This window comes from Lutra lutra, chromosome 5 (genome assembly GCF_902655055.1).
Source record: "Lutra lutra chromosome 5, mLutLut1.2, whole genome shotgun sequence".
Classification (NCBI taxonomy): Eukaryota; Metazoa; Chordata; class Mammalia; order Carnivora; family Mustelidae; genus Lutra; species Lutra lutra.
The window spans coordinates 106,319,420-106,338,694 of NC_062282.1; the positions used below are offsets into that span (position 1 = coordinate 106,319,420).

The window sequence follows — 19,275 nt, forward strand, 5'->3', positions numbered from 1 at the left end:
ATCATGTGACACCAAATTAACAACCAGAATTTCTTTAAAAACCCAACAGAACACTGACACCCAACCCATCTTCCCTGCGGCCTGCCTCATGTTCCAGAACGGACAGAGGATCAGGTCTGCAGGGAGAGAGCCGCTGAGCTGCACAGTCTGCAGCGAAATAAAACCACGGTAGGCTACAGGACACACGTGACAGAAGACAGTCCATCTGAACGGGGCAAAAAAAAAGTTTTCAAAGGTGGTGGTTTAATTTTGAGCATCCCTTTTATTTCCACTTGGAAAAAAAAAAAACCCAAAAACAAAAAAACAAAAAACCCTGCAAGCTTTTTGTCTGCTCTCCAGCAGTTCAATGACAGCAGAACGTTACATTCTGACGGTGCCGAATTTTCTTCTAGAGGGACAAGGAAGGATGCTACTTCATGCACTCTTTTTAATCTGCAGAAAGAAAGGGAGGAAAAAGAGAGAGACAGGAGAGAGAAAAAAGGCAGAGAGAAGGAGAGAGAGGAGAAACAAAAACTAATTTTCCAGGCAGGGAAATACTTATAAAACCTTTTATGTCAAAGTCAGGATTTCACAACATAACACACTAATGCGAAATCCAGTAGCACCTGTAAGAGGTAAGCAAATGCCGCCATCACGTAGTAAATGCTTTTTCAGAAGTATCTGTAAAAGACTGAAGGAAAAAAAGATAAAGTACATTCTCCAGAGAACAACAAATGTATTTCAAAATAAAAACTGTATTTTTGATTTTCCTTTTTTTCAGTCGTTTTTTTGTACAAGAATTCATCATTATCAGAGAATAACTTATACACAATGGGATCGATCTCTGCTCTCCTTGTCTGTGTCCCTTCAAGTCCACATGTTCAGGTGACAGTCCCCAGCATCATTTTCTGATAAATATATTACCACAGTTGGATCTAAATATAGATACATTATATAATACTTGTCTCTGGGAAAAATCAGATTTTAATAGGCAAACTTTTATTTATATAATACAGAAATGGAGAAAATTGCAGTAGACACACAACCTAATTATGACTTGTAATGATGATTTCTAGATACTCTCCTACTGTAAATGAGTATTTAAAATAGTCTTAAGATTTTATTTATATGTGCACTTGTGTCCACCTTATCCCATATACTGTACACGTCTAATGACACTCTGGGAATTTAAAGGTGCAGCCCTCAAATTGTGAAATCACTAAAAAGAGAAAAAAATTAGGCCCTATTGGACAAGGAAAAAACTCACAAAATTTCCAATTTTAAACTTCTTATCAGTAGGAAAATATTAAAAATAATTTTCTGTATATACATATGGGTATATGTATATAATGAATTACACACATGTCTCAATTATCAATACAATTCAAGTGGAGACATTTTGGTGAGTTATTTTCCCATTAAATGACGACTATGTCAAAATTTAAAAATATCTTATTACATCATTAAAATAATTCACTTACCATTTCAACAGCTTACACTTTTTTTTTTTTAATTTTTAACTCTTCATAACTAAATTCCCTGATCCCTAGTGTTAAATCCCCTATTTAAATTAAAATCTGGTGCTCTTTGTTACTCAGAAACTGATGGATAAAATCACATCTACTTCAAAATTCCATCAATCAAATAAATTTTATTACCTGATTTATCAGAGAAATATCTCAGCTCTGAGCTTGTGTACCTAAATTTACCTTCCCTATAATAGGCGAGGAATATATCCTAAAATAGATGGAGATAACTTACACGATGTCATAGCACATAGAATATACGATGATTAAGTGTCTGATAGAAACTTTTCAGAGACACCTGAAAACTCACTTTAGAAACTAACTTTAGAAAGAAACCATTTATTTTTCACTCTAGTATAAATTAATATGTATGTATTTACATACATACACATACATATATAAAACAAAATTGTCTAGTGTTGAGTTGCTGTTTGTGAGTGAAAAAATGGTTACAAATTGATTCATTAGCTTGATTTTGTACTTAACAATTCCATCGTTTTGGGGTACAAACAAAGTCAGTGCATTTGTAGACTCTATCACAGAGTCAGAGACTCAAGCATACACTTTAAAAAAGAACCCTCCCTCAACATCACAGGCATTGTACAGCGAGGATATATGGACTCTGATGCAATCCCTAACTCCGTAAGCAGACTAGACAGCACTTGGCTTGCTTTTAAAATAGCTTCTTAAAAGAAATATAGAAAGAAATGCATGTTTGCTAAAAGTCTTTTAAAATTACATCAAAACAACATTAAAACTTGTTCATTGAGAAGAGCCTACTGAATTGAATTCCTGTTTGAAATGCCTAGTTAACAGTTCAGAATATTGCCTTGTGAGGTTTGACTAGAGATGTGGCTGATGTGAAGACCCGGACACAGTACACGGCTCCAATCCCAATAGTCCTCTGATCGGCTGTTTGATGGAAATGGATCCCCTTTAAAATTGCTATACACCTTAAAATTATCTATAATAAACAGTTCCCCAATAACCATTATTAGTTGTAAATTGAAATGCATTGATCATTCAGAAAAGATTTCTTGCAAAATATATAAATAAATGTAACTGCATATTCTGTAAATATACTTAACATTGCTAGGCCAGGCCGTCGAGGACGGGCTGCTGTATTTCAGTACTGTGTGTCAAATTTATTAGAAATTTAAAAAGAAAAATTTCTGAGGGACTCAGCTGCCTTCGTTAGTTGGCTTTAAAATGTGTAATAAAATGGGAGACAGTTTCTTCTCATAAATACATGGAATCAATATGGAAAAGTAAACTATACAGCAGACAAGATTCAAGAACACCAGAGTGTACCAGAGTGGTCACCGAGTGAAATATCTTCCAGTATAAAAAAAGGGAAGAACTCTATACACCCAGTTCTAGTGAGTATGTTTCAGTTAAAGATGCAGCTCTCTCTCTCACTCCTGGCAAGAATTAATTGGTAATGGCGCTGCTTCTCAGCAGTGCAAAAATATCCTGAGAAATTATTCAGATTACAACAGAAGACAGGGCTTTCATCACTAAGTTTTTGCACAAAACACAGCTTTAGATATCATAAATAAATTAATTTAAAAAGCAGATAGCCTTCACTGTGTTGAACACAAAAAGGGGATGTGACCCAGACATTGTTAGTTCTCCCATTGGCTAATATCAGAAAAAAAAGATTGCATTAAGTGTCTATTTATAACTTTCTAGTTAACTATGGCCAATAATATACATGGAGGTAATTTGTAGTTCAAGTTTTTCATCTCTTTTTCCCCAACTAGCTACGAGCTGAATTCTAAAATTTACACTGAAATATACAATTCCAATTTTCAAAAGATCATCCTCCTGGAGGAGGAGTGATATTCAGATTTTATGTGCGATCTTGCTGCAGAGCCTAAACAGTCCTATGAAGAGAGACAGTGTATTTTTTAATCAATTGGCACTGAAATGTAACTTTCCTTAGCTGCATTCTAGTAGTTTGGCCAAGTTATCTCGCAATTCTGTTAGTTCAAATATTTTTCCATCAAGAATTTCTAAGAGTGTCTTCAGGTTATTGCGAAAAGCTTCTTGTTCATTCTGACTTTTCTCCAGACGTTGCTCTAAGTCAGACAGCTGTCCCTCCAGGTCTTTGTTCCGAATCTCTACTTCCTTTAGAAACAAAAGTGTGATACATATGCACATGTCAGTTCACAACTTAGAAAACAATACAACTTCTGTTATTACTAATTTCACGGTAGTTGATGCAATTTGACGTGTGGGAAGAGGAGCTTCTGAATCTCAAGTTAACACAATGTACGGAGATTTTTAGAGTTCTGCCCTCTGAGAAATCCATGTGGTTTTATTGACAGGCTCGTTCCAGAATCCATCTATCCAACCCAACAGAAACTTCCCGACTGCTTACTTTGTGCCAGGCAACACTCTAAGCACTTCAAATACCGAAGGGGATTAAAGATCCATTTTGTAGGGACGCCTGGGTGGTTCAGTCGGTTAAGCGTCTGCCTTCGACCCGGGTCATGATCCCAGGATCCTGGGATCAAGTCCCGCATCGGGCTCCTTGCTCAACAGGGGAGCCTGATTCTCCCTCTGCCTGCCATTTCCCCCGCTTGTGTTCTCTATCTGACAAATAAATAAATATATAAATCTTTAAAAAAAAAAAAAAAGGTCCATTTTGTGGATTAGCTACGTCCCATTTCAATATTTCAATTCTGCCCACCTCTTTTCCCCCTAATGCATAACAAACTGGTAGCACTCTCAGCTGAAAGCAGGTAGAGAAAAAGAGAATATGTTTTCTTCCTTAATGGGAATTCTGGAAAAAGACTTGTGAGACGACAACTCTCTAACATGGAAGTATTAGGATCCTATGAATGTGTTAATTAGTCTTTGTTTTGCCTCACTATCCAACTGAGTGCTTGTGGCAGAGGAAGAAGCTCAATGGCTAAAAACTATAGTCAAGATCTATGATAAGTGTACATGTGAGAGAATTATAAAGCTGACAGTTCCAACATACTGCAATCATAGAAAAAAAATGACAAAAGGCAAATAAGAGTTTATGACAAAAATATTAATTAAAAAAACAGAATCAAGTCTAGTATACTTAAAAATTAGAAGGTATTGCTAGAAGTGTTTCTAAACATGACAAATATAGTAAGAGATTCTAAAAAATAAAATGATCTAATAACCCAGAGATTTAATTTTGGTTAAAACTTTAAATTGAGAAAAAGAGCAGAAAACCAATTATGACACTTTATACAAGGTATTCAGATAAGCAGTTAGTTGAAAGTTACATATCCTTTCTGGAAAGATCACTCACATATGTCAATTATATGGGACAATGACAACATTCTGGTGTTAATAATACAATATGAATCAGCCTCAGAAAATATTTTTTTTTTAAAGATTTTTTTTTTAAGATTTTATTTATTTATTTGTCAGAGAGCACAAGCAGGCAGAGTGGCAGACAGAGGCAGAGAGAGAAGCAGGCTCCCTGCTGGACAAGGAGCCCGATGTGGAACTCGATACCAGGACCCTGGCATCATGACTTGAGCCGAAGGCAGCAGCCTAACCGACTGAGCCACCCAGGCGTCCTTCAGAAAATACTATGTTTCAAATGTTAATACATGGTTTAAATGTAAACCTTATAAAAATTCTATCAAGTTTAAAGGATGGTGGAACACTTTTTTTTTTTTTTAAATTTTTGACAGACAATCCGGTAAATGTTAAATGAGAAAAAACCTTGAATGTGAATCAGCACAGTGCAAATAGGCAAACACTGGTATGCCTGGGGACAAAGACTGTAAATAACTGTACAAACAGAAAGGGGCTGCTGTTGTTAGGATTATGGGCACTTTTTTCCAAAATTTATTTTTTACAACATCTGTAAAAATTAAACTTTTGAGGAAAATAATGGGGAAATTGGCTTGAATACATCTAAGAAAGTAACCCTATTCTAGGAGTCTGAACATAAATGTTCACTTGCCCTGACAGAAATAACTAAGAGTAAGGCTTCTTACTCTTAGAATGCCAGGAGGAGCCACTAGAACCTGGGAAAATACTAGAATACAGCAGCTCTAATGAGTAATAAATGAAGATTCTAAGAAATCCCAATCTAATATGAAAGCATTTAGGGCTGGAGGTTTCCCAGGTATGTTTCTAATCTCTTCCCTGTGAATAACCCACAAAGGGAAGATAAGTAAACAGTGAGCAGGATTTGAAACCAATAAAATACTTATAAATGCAGAAGCCACATGCATGGAGGCTCCAAACTAGGAGGGAGAAAACAGAGCTCGGATCAAATGTAAAAATTCCACTCATGATTGCACAGCAGGCTCTCTTGCCTGCTTCAACAATAAGCTTAAGAGTAGAATGTTTCCAACTATAAAAATAGACCAAATGTCATTCAATAGAAAACACCCACTTCACCAGGCACCGCCCAGTATGCCCTCTGAAGCCTTCCTTACAGTGAAAGGCTTCCTTGTTCTCCTTGCCAATCAATGAAACATGCAAACATTTTCAATGGAAGCATGCAAAACACCACATTTCCTCAGCTATTAAAATGGCATTGTTCTCCCTAGACAGAGTGTCATACTCTCAGCCATTTCTCTGATTGGAGGAATTTTAGGAGTCAGATAACAAAAGGGATCCAATACAGTGCTGACAGTGCTGGTCTATTCTGAGGCAGAGAATGTAATCCTAGAGCAAGAATGGCCAACCCCGTCAGTGCACACGGGCCAACACCAGGCCACCGGCGCCCCGGCGGGTGGGAAATTCCCAGTAGTCTGCCTTATGTTCCTGTTTTCCAAGCCTCTCTTTCTCCCTCTTAACATATTCTTCTGCTTCTAACCATATCTGTGCTACTAGCTGCTGCTTCTTCACTGACATGTAAGCACGTGTTGGGGGAATCCAGAGACCTGGTTCAGTCCTGATAAAGCAATGGAGGCCAGAAGCTAACTTGCTTCCGAGTGCTTTAAAAGGCACTAATTGCAAGTATAAAATCTTAGTGGGTAGAAGGTCACATTCTGTGTTGTTAGATATGGTACCTCAACACTAGCATGATTAAAACAAATTTACACAATTATCACCATCATCATTGGGACTAGATCAGGCTCATTTTCCGCCAGTATAAGTCCTGCATTTTTATTTTTTTTTTTTAAAGATTTTATTTATTTATTTGACAGAGAGACAGAGATCACAAGTAGGCAGAGAGGCAGGCAGAGAGAGAGAGAGAGAGAGGGAAGCAGGCTCCCTCCTGAGCAGAGAGCCCGATGCGGGACTCGATCCCAAGACCCTAAGATCATGACCTGAGCTGAAGGCAGAGGCTTAACCCACTGAGCCACCCAGGCGCCCCATAAATCCTGCATTTTTAACCTAAATAAAAGTTACAGAAAAATTCTTTGCAGCTGATTCCCACGTTAAGCTGTTACAAGCAAGATATATTGCCCTATTAGGTCATCAACCTTCATATGTAATACAACATATAAACCATCAAAAGAAGAATCAGTAATTCAAGACAAAAGTGGGCAAAAGACACGTACACAAGTTTTGAAGAAGAGACAGTCAATAATTATTTACTAAGCATCTTCTATGTACTAGCAATAGAGATAGAGCAGAAAACAAAGAGAGTTCTTGTTTTAATGTAGCACGCATTCTAGAACAAGGAGACTGGCAACAAAAAAGTAAGCACTTCTGGGACACCAACATAATGGTGACTCTGTACGCTGACATCTCTCAGCCATCCTCCCAAACTATAAAAATCAATAATAAGAATAACACCACACAGATTCCATGACTTCAAAGTAACTAGAAGAAATAGAACAAATCAAATTTCAATTTCCAGCAAAGACATTTCCCAAGCTCTCTCTCTAACCCTTTGTAAAGGACAAGGCGGGGTCATGGAGCAAGCAGAACAGAGGGAAGAGGAAAACAAAAGGCTTAAGACTGAACTCTAATAACCCTAAAGCCTGTAAGTGTTGAAATCCTGAATAATCAAATAAACAAAGTTGTGGTAGACCAAAGCGGAACTACAAGGAATTGACTTACTCATGCACACGAGACAGGAGGCAGTCTTGGAGAGGAGAAATGGGCACAAAGAAAGAGAAAGAAGCCTGCTGGCTCACTACAGTAAAGGAGAAGAAGCAACACAGGGAAACTTACAGTCTTCTAAGATAAGAGAAAATTAAAGCACTGAAGGACACATAGCCTCTCCACCATTATCTTCCAAAAAGAGGGTGGTTTTGAACTGAGAATCTGTAAGCCACTCAAAACTGCCACTCAATCCACAAAATACAAAGGTGTGAGCTATCTTCATCTACGTAAACTATCCTAAGATGAAAAGAGAAAATGAAAATCTCGACACTTCAGTGAATGAAAATAAAAGCACTGCCCCCTCCCCCCGAAAAAAACCCAAACAAACCCAACTATGAAGCGCAAGAAAACAGAAGCCTCCATTCTGAATTAAATACTGTCAAATAGGATGCCTGGCTAGCTCAGTCAGAAAAGAGTATGACTCTTGATCTCAGGGTCATGAGTTCGAGCCCCAAGTTGGGTGTACATGATACTAAAAAAATAAGTAAATGAACTTTAAATATTGTCAAACAGGCATTCAAAATAGAGCCTGATTCAGATATCAAACACTAAAAACAGAAAAGAGCCAAAAAACCAAAAAACAGGAATGATTAAACCCTGAGAGAAATAGAAGAAAAAGGCAAAATTATATCAGAAATAGAGACTGAATAATAAAACTTAATTTAATTTAAATGCATTTAATTTAAATTAAATTAATTAAATTTAAATGCATTTAAATTAAATTAAATTAATTAAATTTAAATTACATTATGCTTTACTCAGTTATTATTTTTAAATATTCAAGGGAATGCAAGTGAGATAACGTAGCGGAAATGGTCAAAGAGAAAGTGGTTGAAATAGAAGAGAAGAAAAGACCATCTAACTACATATCACTGGAGCTCCTTAAGAACACACCTCAATAGGACAAAGCTAATATTTAAAACTTTTACATAAGAAAACTTCCTGGAAATAAAGGAAGACCCAAATCTACACATTAAAAGGGTCCACCAAGTACCTAAAAACCCTGACCCTCATAAAAATCAATTCTGAGAAATATCTTAGTAGAACTCTTAGACATTAAAAATAAAGGAAGGGGCGCCTGGGTGGCTCAGTGGGTTAAGCTCTTCGGCTCGGGTAGTGGTCTTGGGGTCCTGGGATTAAGTCCCGCATTGGGCTCTCTGCTCGGCAGGGAGCCTGCTTCCCTCTCCCTCTCTGCCTCTCTGCCTGCTTGTGATCCTTGTCTGTCAAGTAGATAAATAAACTCTTAAAAAAAAAATAAAGGAAAAGTGGCACCTGGGTGGCTCAGTCAGCTAAGCATCTGCATTCAGCTCAGGTCATGATCCCAGGGTCCTGGGACTGAGTCCCACATTGGGCTCCCTGCTCAGTGGGGAGTTTGCTTCTCCCTCTGCCTGCTGCTCCCCCTGCTTATGTTCCCTCTCTCTCTGTCAAATAAATAAATAAAAATCTAAAAATATAATATATGCACACATATATAAAAGAAAAATCCTCAGGGCACACACACAGGAGCGCTAAACTTCCAAGGCAAGAGAAGTAGACTGGAATAGATCTCTCAAAAGCAACATAAGGGACTCCAGGGTGGCTCCAGTGGTTAAGTGTCCGACTCATGATTTCAGCTCAGGTCATGATCTTGGGGTCCTGGGCACCTAGCCCTGCACTGGGCTCCATGATTAGCAGGGAATCTGCTTCTCTCCCTATCCCTTTCTCTCTGCCCCTTCCCCTGCTCATGCTCTCTAAAATAAATCTTAAAAAAGAAAAAAAAAAGGCAACATAAAAACAAGGGAAACAGAGTGGCATTTTCAAGAAACTCAATGAAAGAAAATTATGAACCAAGTACTCTCTATCTACTTGTCACCCAAGTCTTTTATTTTATTTATTTATTTTAAAATTATCCTTTAAAAAAAAAAAAAAGATTTCATCTGTTTATTTGAGAGAGAGAGCACAAAAGAGGAGCAGCATGCAGAGGGAGAAGCAAGCCCCCCTACGGACAAGGAGCCCAATGTAGGACCTGATTCAAGGACTCTGGGATGACCACCTGAGCCAAAGACAGATGCTTAACTGACTGAGCCACCCAGGCACCCTAGTACTAAGTCTTCTAAAAAGCCACTTAAACCCATGAGCTCTTCTGGAACCATCTACTAGAGGAAAAGCTTCATCCAACCAACATATTACTGTAGAAACTTCAGAGAAAGGACTGGTGGTACTAGATATACCATATGTAATATATATCAAAGACTAAAAGGTGGACAATGGTTAAAAAATAATATAAAAATGTTAGTTTTTTAAAAAAGATTTTATTTATTTATTTATTTATTTATTTATTTATTTATTTATTTATGAGAGAGAGAGAGAATGAGAGTGAGAGCTAGAGTAGGGGGAGGAGCAGAGTGGGAAAGAGTCTCAAGCAGACTCTGTGAGCTGAGAACAGAGCTGGGTCCCATGACCCTGCGATCACGACATGAGCCAAACCTGAGAGTCAGATGCTTAACTGAGCCAAACGGAGCTCCCCCCAACCCCCAAATACTACTTATTCTGACAAGGTAGAAATAATACAACTAAAAAGCAGGAGAAAAAAAAGGAAAAGAGAAAAGGAGAATAAGCTTCTAATTATTTAATAGGTAATAGTTCAAAGTCAGCTCTCATTAAAAACTAACAGACAAGGATGCCAGGGTGGTGCAGTTGGTTAAGCTCCCGACTTTTGGTTTCCACTCAGGTCTTGATCTCGGGGTCATGAGATCGAGCCCCACATTGCGTTCCGGACTCGGCATGCAGTCTGCTTGGGATTCTCTCTCCCTCTCTCTCTGTCCCTCCCGCTCTCTCTCTCTCTAAAATAAGTAAATATTTTAAAAATAAATAAATAAAAACTAATAAACCAGATAGAGAAAGTTTAAATATGAATATAGGTAAGTAGGAGTATTTTTTTAAAAAGATTTTATTTATTTATTTATTTATTTACTTATTTGACAGATGGAGATCACAAGTAGGCAGAGAGGCAGGCAGAGAGAGAGAGAGGAGGAAGCCGGCTCCCTGCTGAGCAGAGAGCCCGATGCGGGGCTCGATCCCAGGAACCTGGGATCATGACCTGAGCTGAAGGCAGAGGCTTAACCCACTGAGCCACCCAGGCACCCCAGTAGGAGTATTTTTAAAAAGTCTAAAGGTAAACACTAAACAAAATTAAGACCTTAAATATCAAAAGATATAAAATAGGGCAAAGAAAAAGAAAGAATCAAATTAACACATAGGAATTATTACATAAAACAATGACAAGGTGAAACAAAGCATAAAAAATTGTATTGATAAATATGAATGAGTTACCTAGTAAAAGAAAATATTTCAGTTTGGCTCACAAAGCAGTCTCTAAGTATTACTACACGACACACAAGAAGCATTCACAAAAACTGATTTTACATGAGGTCAAAAAAAGGTTTTATTAAGTTACATTAAGTATAAATATTAAAAAAATATGTGATCACAAGGCAGTAAGAGTAGGAATTGGAAACAAAATCATAAAATAGAAAGGTCCTTCCATTGAGCAATTCATTTAGGAAGGGCAAAAATAACAGGATGGGCGCAAGATAATGAGAGGTTTTGATACTGGTAGAAAAAGTGGCAAAGGCAGGCACTTTAAGGCTAAAAGCTGCAATGCACAATAAAGATATAACCATCATATTTAAGTACCAACCTCCTTATAAAGTAGGAATTACAGGAGCTGTAAAGAGGCATAGATAAAAACACACTGATGAAAGACTCACTGTGCCACTCTCAATCCAGGAGAGATCGAGTAGAACAAAGGATGAGTAACAAGGCAGAAAACAAAAATTATAACTTCAATAAGGAACATCACAAAAAAAAACACCATACATGAGATGATGCAAAAAAGCGCAATTATGTAAAGCAGAAATTATACGAACCCTTGTGTTACAAGATAGTAAAACTAGAACTTAAGAACTAAATCCAAAAAAAAAAGTCTTTCCACCAGGAAATTAAAGCACCTTCTGTTACTTTTTATTATTTTTTACTTATTTCTTTGAGAGAGACAGAGAGAACGAGCAGAAGGGAGGGACAGAGGGAGAGGAGGAAGCAGACTCTCCACTGAACAGAGAGCTCGATGTGGGGCTCCACATAGAACCCTGAGATCATGACCTGAGCCACCCGGGCACCCCTAAAGTGCCTTCTTTTATTTTTTAATTTTTAAAAAAGATTTTATTTATTTATTTGGCAGAGACAGAGATCACAAGTAGGCAGAGAAGCAGGCAGAGAGAGGGGGGAAGCAGGCTCCCTGCCGAGCAGAAAGCCCAATGCGGGGCTCGGTCTCAAGACCCTGAGATCATGACCCAAGCCGAAGGCAGAGGCTTCAACCCACTGAGCCACCCAGACACCCCAAGTGCCTTCTTTTAAACATATCATGGGTACAAGGGAAATAAGATGAAAATTACAGAATTTCAGGAAATAATGATAATGAACATACTAAATATCAGAATCTATGAAACATACCTAAAGCAATCATCAGAGGACAATCTATAGCTTTAAACACATATACATAAAAGTGAAAGAATGAAAATAAAGGAATTAAATTCTCTTCTTAAAATGCTCGAGAAAGGGGGCGCCTGGGTGGCTCAGTGGGTTAAGCCGCTGCCTTCGGCTCAGGTCATGATCCCAGGTCCTGGGTTCAAGCCCCACATCGGGCTTTCTGCTCAGCGGGGAGCCTGCTTCCTCCTCTCTCTCTGCCTGCCTCTCTGCCTACTTGTGATTTCTGTCAAATAAATAAATAAAATCTTAAAAAAAAAAATGCTCGAGAAAGAATAAGTACACCAAAACAAAGTATGAAGCAGGAATAATAAAAATAAAAGGAGAAATTCATGGGGCGCCTGGGTGGCTCAGTGGGTTAAGCCTCTGCCTTCAGTTCAGGTCATGATCCCAGGGTGCTGGGATCGAGTCCTGCATCAGGCTCTCTGCTCAGTGGGGAGCCTGCTTCCTCCTCTTTCTCTCTGCCTGCCTCTCTGCTTACTTGTGATCTCTGTCTCTCAAATAAATAAATAAAGTCTTTTTTTTTAAAAAAAGGAGAAATTCATAAGGTAGAGGACAGAAAAAAACAGTGGCACTGATTAGACAAGAAGGACACTGGACAAGAAGAAGAAAAGGACAATGGACAACTATATAAAATAAGATATGAGGGTGCTCGCTGACTCTGTGAAACATAGCTGGAAGCTTGCACAGCCCAGTGTCTGCAGAAGAAATAGAGATAATCCAGGAACTACTCCATAAAGATGCACCAGGCCCTGATGGTGTCAGCGTTCAAAGACCCAGGTAGTTTCAATATGCCATCTGCTATTGCAGAACATAGAAAATGAAGATAGCACATGAAGTAGGACTGAAGTATTACTGTGTGCAAAGTATAATAAGCTTGATGCCTCAATCTTATAAAAACAGCTCCCCCCAGAAGAAAATTACAGACCAATACCACAAATGAGTATTTTGTAAAAATAATAAATACTAAAGAACAAAAATCTAATACCACATTAAGAAAATAAGATACCATAGCTAAGTGGTATTTATTCCAGTCATGCAAAGGTGGTTAGGTATTAGAAAATCCACTAATAAAATAAACCATATTAAATAGACCTAGAGAGGAAATTATGATTAACTCCAGAGATACTTAAAAAAACAAAACAAAACAAAAAACAAACCATTAACAAGATTCAACACTCATCCCTGATTAAAAACACACTAATAGGAATGAAGAACACTCTCCTAACATGATAAAATGTATTTTAGTGTTACAGCCAGCATTTTACTTAATGGAAAAATACTAGAGGTATTTTCACTAAGATGAGGGACAAGATAAGCCCATCATCTCCACTCTTGTTCAACATCGTAGTGGTGTTTTTCACAGGTGTAATTGGACAAGAAAAATCAAGAGGCTTAATAATTGGGTGAATAAAAGTAAAATTACCTCTGTGGGCAGTTATGTGTTATAATACCTAAAAAATCTTGAGAATCAATGGAATAAATGACAAAACTAGCTCAAATAATAAAACAATTTAGTCAGGTAGCCAGACGTAAAAATAGCATACAGAATTCAACAGCTTTCAAATATACAAACAATAATCAATTAAAAGATTTAATAGTAGAGAAAATCCCATTTGAAATAGAAAAAAAGGAAGATAAAATATTAATAAATAAGAAACATGCAAAATAGAATGTTGAGAACCTTAAAACTCTCCTGAGAAACAAAAAAGTAGATGTGAAGAAATGGGAAGACATCCCTTATTTTTGAATAAGACAGAAATTTCAGTAGATATTGCTTCCTTGAAGTCATTATAAATTTTAAGCAATCCCGATAAATTTTTTTTATGGAGCTTTATTTTCAGTTGACACAAAAATTGGTACTGAACACTGAATTTCATATGATAAAATATATAGGTAAGAATACTGGAAAAAAAAAAAAAGCCAATGAAAAAGGAACTCTGTGAGGAGTACCTGGCCCTACCAGATATTGAAGCCTTTACTATTGGTGCAGTGTGGTACAGAGGTGTTAATAGAGCGACTAGCAGGCTGGAATAGAAAGCCTCGAGTAGATCAAAATGTGTATAGAAATCAAGTATCTCCAATCTCTGGAAAAATGAATGAAGTTTTAAATAAATGGTAATGAGGTAACTGGACAGACATTTGGAAGGCTACATCCACATCTCATATCACACACAAAAGAATAAACCCAAAACACTCAGAGATCCATGTAAAAAATGAAACCCTGTAAGGACTAGTGGGAAATACAGATGCATTCCTGTATCATCTGAGTTTGGAAAAGAGCTATCTAACTATATGATCCGCAAGCAAGAACCAAGAGAAGAAAAGTAATAAAATCTATTACATAAAACACCATCTTAGGCAAAGCCAAAAAAAAAAAATTGGGAGAAATTTTTAACATGTAATCAGATATAAAAAGAACTCCTGCAATATGTAAAGAACTCCAGAAAGAGAACCAAAAATCCTATAGGGAAAGGGCAAAAGACATGAACACCCATCCACCCATGTACAAAAAGATATTGAAATGACCTCTAAGCTTATGAATGATGTCCATGTCGCTCATGAGATATACAGATTAAAACTATCATTTCTTACCTATCACACAATTAATAAGTATGACAACACATTTTGTTGGCGAGACCATGGGCAAAGAGGCACTCACAGCAGTGGTTTAAGTAGGCACCAGCACAATCTATTATGGAGGGGAATTTGACATTGTTTAACCAAACTACGTACGTATGTGTTTATTTTCTTTTTTTTTTTTTTTTTTTTTTTTTCGTATGTGTTTATTTTCGTACTTAGAAATCTTCCTTCTGAGAATCTATCCTGCCTGGCTAGCTCAGTCAGAAGAGTATGAGACTTTGCATCTTGGTATAGTGAGCTCGAGCCCCACAGTGGGTGCACAGATTACTAAAAAATAACAAAACCAAAACAAAAAAAAAAGAACTTAAAAAAAATCTATCCTGAAGATATACCTCCAACAATAACAAAATACCTATACACAATATTACTTATTGTAGTAGTATTACAGAACACTGGAGACAACATAAATACCCCCATAAAGGAGTAGCTGAATAAACTACCACACACACAAGTGAGGGACTTTACAGCTATAACAAGCACGGACAAGATCTCGATGAACGGAAACAGTGACTCCCAGAATGTATTTTCAGTTAAAGAAGCAAAGTGCACAAGAGTAATCGAGAGTGTGTTACCATTAAAAAAAAGGGGAGGAGGGGCGCCTGGGTAGCTCAGTAGGTTAAGCCACTGCCTTCGGCTCAGGTCGTGATCCCAGGGTATTGGGATTGAGCCCTGCATGGGGCTTTCTGCTCGGCGGGGAGCCTACTTCCTCCTCTCTCTCTCTGCCTGCCTCTCTGCCTACTTGTGATCTTTCTCTGTCAAATAAATAAATAAAATCTTTTAAAAAAAAAAAGGCAGGGGGAAGGTAAAGAGATCTATCTGTTCATTTGTGTGGAAAGAAATGCAGAAAGGATTAACTAGGAACTAATGAGACTGGTTACCTACAGGTGGCAGGTGGGAAGGACCGCGCAGATGCTAGGGTAGTGGGGACTGGAGGGGAGGTCTCTAAAAACAACTTTCTGAGTAGTTCTGACTTTTGGAACCATGCTAATGTTTCATATACTCAGGAAATGAATGTATAAATAAAATGTAGAAGAACAGATAAGAAAATATGAAAATAGAATACAGTATGATACCAATGAACATAAGTATGTTTTTTTTTTTAAAGGTTTTATTTATTTATTTGACAGAGAGAGCACACAGGCAAGGAGAGCAGCAGGCAGAGGGACTAGGAGAAGCAGGCTCCCCACTGAGCAGGGAGCCCAATGCAGGGCTCAATCCCAGGACCCTGGGATCATGACCTGAGCTGAAGGCAGATGCTTAACTGAGTGAGCTACCCAGGCACCCCAAACAGAAGTATGTTTCAAATGAATAACCTAACCAATTGCACAGGAGGGGAGGAACTAACCCAACAAAGTTTTGAACACAGGCTGAGGAAAAAAAAATTACAGTGATCTCAAGTTGGTAAGGTTCTGTCTGCATTTTTTTGTGGTGGTATGAATTAGTAATTCAAAAACTATTTTCTGTATTAAGATTGAGAAAGTAAGTAAATATATTGTAGATAATAAGAATCAGGTTTCTTAGTATTGGGTAAAGGAATTATAAATATGAGTATGGGGAAGGCTAGAATAAACTCCATTGTATTACACTGCAATGGGAGGTATGAGTAAGAATTCAGTTTTATGCATACATGGCTACCGAAATAGACATAATGTGGTATATATGTATTTCCAGCCCTGCTTATTAAGATGGCATAGAAATGATGTCATCTCAATAGCAAAAAGCTTATCTGGTACTCAGATCTTGGCTTCTAAGTATCAGTCGTTGCTTAAAGAAATTTCTCCTTGGAGGGGCACCTGGGTGGCTCAGTCAACTAAGCATCTGCCTTCAGCTCAGATCAGGATCCTGGAGTACTGGGTTCAAGCCCCAATTCAGACTCCCTGCTCAGCAGAGAGTCTGCTTCTCCCTCTCCCTCTGCTTGTGCTCTTGCTCTGTCAAATAAATACACAAAATCTTTAAGAAAAAAAAAAAAAGAAGAAGAAATTTCTCCCTGGAGAAATAGCTAATTCCAAGACTGAGGACTGAAAAAATATAAGATGAGCCTGGAATATGTAGTTGTCCTAAAACATGAAGACATTCTTTAAAGAATGACAGGTCTCATAAAAAGGAAACAGAAGCTGGACTGAAGGAGTTCCCACTGGCCAAATCTGGGACAACTCAAACATCAAAATAAATACATATGAAAACTAAATGCAACACATGAGCCTAGAATAAATCTTGGACCAGAAAAACAAGTTTTAAATTTTGTTATAAAGGAGATTATTAAGACAATTATGGGAATATGAATAAGGTCTGTAGACAGATAGTTTCTTGATTTTGATGGTTATATAAAACAATGCCTTGGGGCACCTGGGCGACTCAGTTATTAAGCATCTGCCTTTAGCTCAGGTCATGATCTCAGGGTACTGGGATCGAGCCCTGCCTCAGGCTCCCTGCTCAGCAGGAAACCTGCTTCCTCCTCTCCCATTCCCCCTGCTTATATTCCTTCTCTCGTTGTCTCTGTCAAATAAATAAGTAAAATCTTAAATATATATATACATAATATATGTTTATATATAATATATATTACATATTAAGTAAAATCTTAAAAATCTTAAATATATATATATCTCGGTTTCTCTGGGACAATGTGTATGTAACTGGGAAAACGTCTGCCAGAACCGTCAGGAACGTGTTGGCAGCGTGGCCACCTGAAGCGGTGGGCCAGCCGGACAGAAAGAACAGACACTGTGGAGTCCAAACCAATGTGGGTCTCACTCCTTTCTAGTCAGAACTTTGTCAACTTGCGAACACCCCCGAACTGCGGCCTTCTCTTTGAAAATGGGGATACAACACCTGCTAGTGTGAGAGTCCGAGCAAAGGTACATGAGTGCTCAGCAAATGCCTAAATCGCGGCAAAGACTCCGAAAATGGCAGCCTGAACCAAAGGAACGAAAGACGAAGCTCCACTGAATTCCCCCTCTTCTTCTAGCCCCGAGTACGCGCTTCATCTTTAGCTCAACACCAGGCTTTCTCAACCTGGGCACTATTGACAGTTTGGTCCTGATATTGGATGTTTAGCAGCATTCTTGACTTCAACTGACTACAGGTCAATAGTACTGCCCGAGTTGTGACAATCAAAATTGTCTCGGCACATTGCTACATGTCGCCTGGCACGAAACTGCCCCACTCGAGAACCAGTAATTTACACAGATCATTAAAATGTGGGAACAACAATTAATAGGGCTAGCCAAAACAAACCAGACGGCTGCAAGTCAGTGATGGGAGAGGGAGAGGGAAACGTTTCATGCCATACGAAGAACCTACAGCCTTTCTCCACTGTCCCAGAATTCTGACTACCTATATAAATGGAGATTGGACAAATGAACCTATACAAGCCTCAGTTTCCTCAGGTGACTGCTACAAGAAGAAAATGCACAACAGAAGTAAAGTGCTTAGCAGCGTGTCTGGCACATAGGAAGCCCTCAATGAATGCAAGACTCTCATTACAATTGAGGTACTCTCCTATTCCTGGGCTTTCAGGTCCCACTTATCACCCTGATCCAAAATTCCTCACTCTGTACATACATTTATTTCTACTCCAAACTCTAAAGTGGTCCTAATCTTATTTTATAGAGGCAGCTGACCCCTGGGTTGTAAAAAAGAGGGCCAGAGGTGCCAGAGACTTTGATAATGAATTCAAAAAATTTTCCCTAATCACTGATACAGGATATATGTATGTAAATTAGAGTCAGGAAACATTATTTATGCAAAAAAGGTGAGTAAAATTCAGAAGAATAGAGAAAGAAAGAGGTCACTAGCTTAATTTCCATTAGGGCAAAACTACTATTGCAATTCATACTCATTAGTTCAGTGTAAAAAAAAATCAGTAGAACTCTCTGACTGAATGAAATCCATGTGAGAAATTCTCTTTAAATTCAGAGAGTTTTTATGTTAAAAAGTAGAAATTCCTACAATAATTTACTAAAGGCAATTAATAAATGACCATCTATGATGATCCTATGCTACCTACGTGAGGTTATCACAATTTTTGGAGAATCAAAGATCAGTCATGAATCAGAAGTCCTGGAAAAATGACTGAGAACCTCCAAAATGAAGTTTCAGAAAAAAAGTCACTATGTCAAAGAATGACTGATGATTCTCTCTATGTAGAAATGAATCAAAATATTATTATAGCTCACCTGTAGTTTCTGAGTCAAAGAGTCCCTCTGTTCTTGTAGTTCTCTGGCATTATCAATTTCTTGTTTTAGTCTTTCTATTTCCTACAAAAAGTAGAGCAATGTTTTTAGCAACAATATTTAAACGAAATCAAGCACAGAGAAAGTCTTATTTTCCCCCTGAAATTATTATCTTAGTCCTTAGAAGAGAATAATTTTAAAAACATTCCTTTATGCTGATTTTTAGAAGAGTGAATTCATCTTTATGGGTATGTTGTCTAATACATGATAATCTGAAGCAACAAGTCTGCTTGGTGGCTTCAGTACAGCACTGCTTAGAAACAACCATCAGAACATTTTAAGGCTGCTTCAAGCCTTGTGGGTAT

The 19,275-nt window shown here is 37.8% G+C and overlaps 1 protein-coding gene across 1 annotated transcript in view; it reads right to left on the minus strand.

Moving 5' to 3' along the window:
• Positions 1–242: 242 nt before the first annotated feature.
• The window catches only part of HOMER1 (homer scaffold protein 1), a 134,427-nt gene continuing 115,394 nt past the window's right edge, over positions 243–19,275 (minus strand). Inside the window, exons 8-9 of the mRNA XM_047730129.1 lie at positions 18,914–18,994; positions 243–3,635 (exon numbers count right to left, since the gene is read on the minus strand). Coding sequence (XP_047586085.1) covers positions 3,447–3,635; positions 18,914–18,994 — 270 coding nt within the window. The 3' untranslated portion in view covers positions 243–3,446. The remainder of the gene's footprint in view (positions 3,636–18,913; positions 18,995–19,275) is intronic.